At 39.5% G+C, this 8,357-nt stretch overlaps 1 protein-coding gene across 1 annotated transcript in view; it reads right to left on the bottom strand.

The window, feature by feature from the left end:
• Positions 1 to 1,693: 1,693 nt before the first annotated feature.
• Positions 1,694 to 8,357, bottom strand: part of LOC138042566 (RNA guanine-N7 methyltransferase activating subunit-like) — a 9,791-nt gene continuing 3,127 nt past the window's right edge. The window contains exons 2-3 of the mRNA XM_068888501.1: positions 6,211 to 6,327; positions 1,694 to 2,859 (exon numbers count right to left, since the gene is read on the bottom strand). Of these exons, the coding sequence (XP_068744602.1) occupies positions 2,757 to 2,859; positions 6,211 to 6,327 (220 nt within the window). The 3' untranslated portion in view covers positions 1,694 to 2,756. The remainder of the gene's footprint in view (positions 2,860 to 6,210; positions 6,328 to 8,357) is intronic.

Raw genomic sequence — 8,357 nt, 5'->3', positions numbered from 1 at the left:
TCGCTGGCATTTCGTTGTTCACCCTTCCAATACCTTACTCGTGTTAAAAGGATCCGAAAATGTAATCATTTCTATTCAGTTCCAAGTCCTCTTGCCTCGAAAGCTAGACAGTTTTACAAGCTAGGCGTTGGATGAATCATTATAATGTCAATTGCGCAGGTGTGGAGTTTCTTACTCATTTTCGATGCCTGGTGTGACTATTGTAGGCAAAGTCTCTGCTCTTCGCCGCCTTGGAAATGGTCGTGAGTCAGTGCCCGTGGTTAAACATTCATCTAAAGCGATAGCCGATTGCCTTCGGGTAGAAGCCTGAGCCACGAATGTTTGCATCTTTGTAGCCTTTTCTTCTCTCGTTAAACCGTGCAACGAGTTCTTGTTATCCATCGCAGTGCGCCGAGCAGAAGTTAAATCACTTACTCCGGTTTGACGACTCAAAACTTCGTTGTCACCGCTTTGAAGCGCTGAAACTAAGGCAGGAAGACTGAGTCTTATATCTAGGCCGGAAGAGCGTTTACGGGTAGTTGAAGAGCTGCCCGTTTCGTCCCAAGACCAACTACGGAATCGACTAACCTGACCAGTTTCATTAGGGTGTGGTTCAGTTCCGACGACCGTGTTCCTTTGCTCGAGTAAAGGAATCTTGAAATGGCTTGAAAGAGACTCTCGTCTCTTGAGTACTTGTGTGACAAAAGCTTCTTGCTTTCTCGAATGAAGATCAAGAGCAAGTCGTTTGTCTTTGTCGATTTGTTTCAGGGCAATGGACAGACCTTCGTCTTCTTTTGCGTTTCTCTCGATGGCTTTTTTCATGTCGGTTGTAGGCAGAGAGAATCTGACAAGTTGCCGGTCCTTCATGATCAACTGTGCAAGACCCACCAAGTAAGGCAAGTCACCCACCACAGCGGTATTAAAAATGCCGTTCAAAGCCTTGTGAGCTTGCTTTTGTGCGTACGTTGCTTTGTTCTAAAAGATAATTAATATAATGTACACGAATTACACGAAACAATCGCACAACCAGAGAAACTTGAACTTTACTTCAGAAAAATCAACATGGAAATACGTTTGTTTGAATTTAAGACAGCAAACAGTTGCTCATGATTTCAATGAAAGACGAAATTCGGGCTACCCGTTACATATTTTTATGCCTTCGCTAATCCTTTTGTTTGTTTTAATGAACAATTACACAACGTATTTACGGGCCTGACGTCAAGGCGACCACCTTGATGTTACTATACAAAAAAGCATTGCCATGTTTAGTGTGCCAATTTAATCCCCGGAAACTTAAAAACATTCAGTTTCGTTTAAAAATACTCTCACTGACACGTTCCTCAATGAGCTCTATTAACCAATTGCAACTTGACAAAATCACAGGCCTCCCATGCTTTATGTTTGGGCTAAATGCGATTGTATTGCCAGAAGCTCTTCTAATGCAAAGCTCTACGAAATGGCCACATGCAGCCCATGCTTTAAACAACTTTAACTGAACCTTAAAGTCTGCCTTTGCTTTTTCTCCTTGTTAGAAAATTAACACGACAAATCAACGAATTCCTAGTGCGTGATTTTAAATCACGCTTAAAAGGGGGATCCGTGGGGGTCCAAATCAGTCTGCTAGCAGATTTGTACTGGGGGTCCAAATTCGTTAGGACACCGGTACAAGTTCATACCGGTCAAAATGTAACAGTTAATTAATGGTTTCCTCCTAACCGGTTTCGGAAGTTTTAATGAACAGCGTTGCAAAATAACAATATTAATGTGAATAGTTAAAAAGAGCTACAATCATTGCCTTTTAGTGTGCAAAGTTATAAATTATCAACTAAAGATTACAAAGACAACAATGCTTTTTCATGAAAACCCTCTACCAGATATTGACTACATTACACAGAGTCTTCAGTACAGACTTTCAACTAAATCTTCTGCGCATAGATCAGACTTCAATGTATAAAGTACATGTATGCAATACTACAGGTCAAAGAGTTGAAAAGAAGGGTAATGGGGAACTTAAACACGCCAAGTTTTTGAGCGATGGACGGAAACCGTAAGAGAAGATTTCGCATGCCAGGGACAGTGGTCTCTGCCATATTTTTAAACTACTCGTTTCTAATAGTAAAAAATAAGTAATGTGAACGTGGTAGTGTCATGATAAGTTAAATAGAAAAACAGCTTACTGTTGTCCTTCGTGGCTCGAAAATAACATGTACTTAAGAGCGTTGCCTACAATTGTTATTGCGCATACATGAACGTTCTGTGCCATCTCGAGATACTCGGATTTCCTATGGGTAGTGCTTATTAATACCGGGATATTTTTGCGTGGTTCAAAACCTTGCGGAGAAAGCAGAATTTAGCAAGTGCTCTTGGTATCCAAAAAGAAAATTGAGGGTAACCATGCATTTTTCAGAGAATTAAGCTTCAATTTGGAAAAGAATGTCATACACTGTTTTGTATTTTAAAGCTTTTTACGAATATTGTTGATCAATTATCTTCGAAAAATGCGTGGTTACCCCTAATTTTCTTTCTGGATTTCAGTAACATTTTTTAAGATCTACTTTTCCCACATATTTAGTAAACCGTGCAAAAATACCTTTGAATTAGTTGGCACTGTCCTTAAGCTCCCACATAGCACACGTCTAATTAAATTTAAAGTCAATGAAGTCCACAAATGACTAGCAGGTACAAATACAATCAGTTATAGCTGAGAAAGAATGGTATGCCTTATGAAGAAATGACTGTATGTCGTGTCATGCCTAGGATAAGACCATTGTTTTTTTTCAGTAGAACATCTCGTAGTATCCCTGCGAGCCATATTCAGTTGCAGGTTTTTGACGATCTTCATATGCCCTGTAGCGTTCATCACGATAGCGTCCGCCAGATCTACAAAGATAACAAAAACAATCAGAGTGACAACGAATCAAGTAAAACGTGAGGGAAACTTAGATGGGCACATTGCTGCCATCGTCTACCTCTTCCAAGTTGCTTGCTTAGCTTGCCACCTCTTTTTTCCCTGCACTCCCCAATTCTTGGCCTGTTTCCCAGAAAGGGGCGTCATTCCAGCCTTTGCTAGCATTTTCGTCTTATTCTATGCACTGATTTTAGGGTTAGAGTAAGGACAGTGTCGTAAGTATTTTTAATGTTATAGTGTTTTAAGCATAGGGGCAGTGTTTTATTTTATTTATTTATTTATTTATCATAAATTATCATTTTTAGCAATCTATATAGCCAGCATAAGAAATTTGTATAGTATTTGTAGTAATTTTATAGAAATTGTAATTTGCATTGTATAATAACAATTATATTGTAGATAGGTGTCCCCAATAAGTTTACTAGCTTAAGTAAACTAATCAAGCGAAGCTATGATCTTCGCAGTTATGAACGCAATTTTTGCAATTGCGTAGAGAAGCCTGAAAAATTCAGGACTTCAACGGAATTTTTCAGGCTTCTCTACGCAATTGCAAAAATTGCGTTCATAACTGCGAAGATCATAGCTTCACTTTATTTCATATCCACAGTTCATAAATAATTCATTTCATATACCATTCATCATTAAGTAAACTAGATACACACGACACATTAATAAAGGTTAATTTTATTATTTGGCTGAGAGTTAGTGTCAACGCCAGTGTTACACTACTGAACACGAGGTAAACCAGGTAAACCAGGTAAACCACGAGGTAAACCAGGGATTCAAAGTGTTCATCTGTGCAAGTACATGCATGAACTACTTGCCTGGAGAAAATAATTTGGGTTGCCCTGGCAAAAGCGTGTGGTTAGGAACTATAGTAAAGTGATGTGTAACTTGTGTCCTTTTGGGCAAAGGCAGAGAAAACCCCTTTAAAAAACACCACATCTCTTCTACCGTTCTTTGACGAGTCAATTTTTTGACAACTGACCACATCGCAGATGAATTTTGCTTATTATTAATACCTATAATTATATATATAATACTATATCTAAGTGCCTTTTGTCTGCCATTTTTTCTCAGAGCTGCAAAAATGTTTTCAGTCCGCTTTTCTGCCGACGCATTCCTTCCTTGACCATATTAGGTACAGCAAGCATATGAACTGATAGCCTGTGTCAGGCAAACCAATGAAAATGCTGGAAATCTGATATCCGTAGTTCAGTTTTTAATAAATATACACATATGACAGGTATGTTTATTCAGTTAATAGGCAGAGTGAATAATGCTAATGATTTCTTGGGAAAGGAAGGCCAGTGGACTTTTAGACTTGGAACCATCCCACCATGGGGTCTTAACGAGAACGACTTTTTTTGTAGCCAGAAACGTCGCAAGGGGCGATTTTGGTAGCCTTTTTTTGCAGGTTATTCTAGCACGTACGAAAACAGATGTTTTCAATATTTCGCGAGCACATGATTTGTTACCTCACTTTTGTTTTATCATCACGTAAGAATGCTTGAGGGTGTAACGGTCATTCACCCTGATGAAGGTAGCTGTTTGCCACTGAAATATAGGTACTGTTGTTCAAAAATTGTCTTTTTTCTTGCGTTCAAGTATATACAAATACATATATAGTATATACTAAAACAGTGGATAGCATTGAACTCATGCTTTGAATGGCTACCCAAACCAAGCAACTCGCGTGGGATTTGTGCCTAAAAATATTTTAATCTTTGCAGGAATAAAGGAGTTAAAATCATCTTTTTTTGTGCTATATTATCTCATTGTTTTAACATATACTAAAACAAAATTAATATTCACCTCAGTGTTGGTGCCTGGTGGTGGATATTTACTTCGCCACTTCGCAGCACAGTTAACATCCACCACTAGCCACCTCCATTTCGGAGAATACCGTACTTATTCGGCTACAAGCCGAGCTTGGCTATAAGCCGAGACCCCAAACTTCTTACGGAAAAAATCAACTTGATTGACACAAATTGTAAATGCATAATACTCGGCTATAAGCCGAGACCCATTTTAGGTCTTGATGTGTTTTATCGACTATGGAATTTTCGCAATTTAAAATACAAATTGACATTGACTGAAAAATTATACTCAAAGCAATCAAATGAACACTAAAGATAAGAAACAAAAAAGCGACGTGATCGTGAGGTGACGAATATTATTAAACAATTTACACGATCTGTGATGGTGCAATCTCGTTCCCAGGCTCCTCGTTCCTTTGATGGGTAAACCAGGCTTGGCGCGATATTCCCGAGGTGATGGTGAGGCGGTCGTTTAAGACTTGTGGCACCTCTATAACGCACTCGACGGCACAGAAGACGATGCAGTCTTCGACAAGAATATTCCAGAACAAAACAAAAAGTGAAGACGAGGAAATGGACGACGAATTCAAGACAGACAGCGGGGAAGAAGATGAGCAATAAGATCGATCCCGATCACACAACAACACGAACAGCTCCTTTTAGCATTACGAGGCACCAAGTAATAAAAGTCCATATTACACCAACAACATCGAAACAACAACTTCTCTTCATTTTACAACTAATTTAGTTCGGCTTGTAAGTGAATACACGTTCATTTGTTACTGTTATAATTTGCTGAGAAAATTCTTTTTATCAAAAATACTCGGCTATAAGCCGAGACCCCTTCTACTGCTTCAAATTTGCCCAAATTGAGTGAGGATTTGTGTAAAAATCGCTCGGCTTATAGCTGAATAAGTACGGTAGTTAAATATACAAAGACTGGTAAACTCGTTGACCTCCTTATTCAGAACTCTGAAAGACCTGAGTTAACAAGAACAGATCAGGATTCAGGTACATGGTACATACCGTATAAAGTGGACATCTTCAAAATCATTGTAACTGCATTGACTAAATTAAACTTTCACTTGAATATCAGAAGGTCTGGACCATTTTTAGAGTAACTTCCTTGTCCATATAAGTATTGCATTGTCAAGGATGACAACATAACTGGAAATACCAATCCCTGTACACTGTACTTTGATTTTGACCAGATGTCTCAAAATGGCTTGCATAGCATGTTCCTTTTGTGGTGAAGAGATCCGAGAGATCAGAAAATGAAGAAAATTTTTTCTTCTGCCCCTCTCTGAAATCTATTTCTTTGTTGCTAAGGGGGATAGGTTGTTACAATGAACATAGGATTTGGAAATAGCACCAGTCCCCTTAACCCACACTAAACTGTTCTCCATTGACGGTAAAATCATCTGGCGTTAAAAAGAGTAAAATCTATTGAGTATCACTCCTAGGAGTCAATAAGGTAATTTTGTTGTAAGCCCATTCTAATACCTGTCATCCCTATGCCGATATCTATCATCTCCACGTCTATCATCGTGATCTCCATAGCGCCTTCCATGGTCTCGCCCACTATCATGTCTGGACCTGTCACTTCTGCTGTCATGGCGGCTGAATAATGACAAAAAACCGATACATGCTTATCCTCTTATTATAATCATGTTCAAGTGCTAATATGACCAAAACTCAATAATTCTTCTTTTTCTTTGGATTTCAAAACCATTTTAGCGGTAACTAAACACTAAGTAACCCAAGTTTGCAATAGACTGTAAACAGTCCCTTCAGAAATCAGTCAAGCGGCCCGCTTTTCTGAGGCAGTCGTTGAATTGAATAAAAAGACCGAGGGAGGCTTGGGAAGAGGAGAGAAAGAAGGGACTACACCCGTTGCTGTAACCGACACATTCAGAATGACCAAATCTGTTAATCCAATTAGTGAAAGTGATATGACAAATGGTTCTTCTCTTTTTATTGCTAAGGTAAATAAACACTCAAAATTACTTCAGTAACATTGTGGGAATACATTAATGTGCATGTCAAATTCAGTCAACCCTAACGGTTGCAGGTATGTTTATTTGGTTGCTTGTGGTGGTGTGCAGTGCAGTGCAGTGCTGTCCGGGGTTCCATGGTCTCTCTACCACTGTCCATCCGGCTCCTCAGACACTGGTTCTAGATTGGTAATGGACTGTGGTGGGCTTACTATGTCTCCCCCCTGTTGTGTGTGGATATATGCGTCCATCCCGACTGTTCCAGGCGCCTAACCCCAAGCTCATCTTGCCAATGAGTTTAAATGTGGCCAAATAAAATTTAGGCAAAGTTGCTAGCCAGCAGTGTTACAAACTAAAGCTATTGGGGGCAACCTTTGCATGCTGCAGGGGCATTTACTAGCCAGGGCTTGAAATGGACTTTTTTGCTCAGGTCCCAGCTGGCGACTAGTGGGGAAAATTTGGTCGCCAGATCATAAATTTTGGTCGCCAACTTTGCATGCAAGGAAAGTCAAAATTCTTTAAGAGCACAAAAAAAAAACCAGCATGAGAAAGATCTCTAAAGCCATTGCTATTTTTGGCTTTGTCTTTAGTTTGGTGATGGTGTTCTAAGGTTATTTGAAATAGAGCAAAGCACAGTCCGTGCAAGGCAAACATGGGTCCTTTATCCTTGCTTTTCACCTCTTCAAAACATAGTTCTTTATTCTCCTACAGCTCTACAGCTTGGGTGGCAAGCAACTTACCTTTATCGCAAGTAAACGCAATACTACAATTGCTCAGCCTAGGGCCCCACACAATCACAATACTCGTACCAGTCTCCACCCGAGATAAAATAAAAGGAGCGGCTTGTATACGGTTTCAGTGGCCTCTAGAATCAGACGAACTTGGTTTCTTAATGTACTTTTCTACCGCTATTTATCTCCATTTATTAATCATCTTGTGCAGTCAATTTTGCAGGTGTTCGCTTTCTAACAGAGGGGACAAGTTTTCCAACCCACTTTATGTTAAGGGTACAGGTTGCTTTTTGCAGGTTCCATGCAAATTTCAAATATGTGACGTCCAGGTTCATTGTCAATGTATTATCAATATCAAGCTAGTTCCAAGGAGGTACTTCGGTAATATGGATTTAAATTTTCAATTAACCTTCTTGCTGAATCTTTGTCTTCCAGGTGCAAAATTCACGCAACCGGCATTAGAAGCATACCGTGTTTAAGTGCGCCCAAGATCCCATGAAGCGGCTGAAACAATATGGCGCCTAGTAAACGTGGTGATCGAAGTATCGAAGTACATTTGTGCTATTAAATTAATAAACAATGTGAGAAACCGATTTTTCTTGTAGTATTTATACATTATTTTAATGGGGAAAGAAAGGTGAGTCGTATTCTAGCTACCAGTTCTGAACGATTTCATCATATAGAGATTCAAATACAAAAGTTGTCTACTGTTTATCCTGGGTAATCAGACAAAACATGATTCCCCAGCTGGCAACCAGTTCTGAAAATCTAGTTGCCAGCACTCAATTTTTGGTCGCATTGGCAACCAGTGAGTCGCAATTTCAAGCCCTGCTAGCTCAACGTTGCAGATCATTGTTGATCTTTCAGCTGTACTTTTTGGCTCATCTTTTTGCTCCCACCCACATCTCCCTCCGGCAGGGATGGA

This window comes from Montipora capricornis, chromosome 3, assembly GCF_036669925.1.
Source record: "Montipora capricornis isolate CH-2021 chromosome 3, ASM3666992v2, whole genome shotgun sequence".
NCBI classification, from domain to species: Eukaryota; Metazoa; Cnidaria; class Anthozoa; order Scleractinia; family Acroporidae; genus Montipora; species Montipora capricornis.
This window is presented reverse-complemented; position numbering and strand designations above follow the sequence as displayed.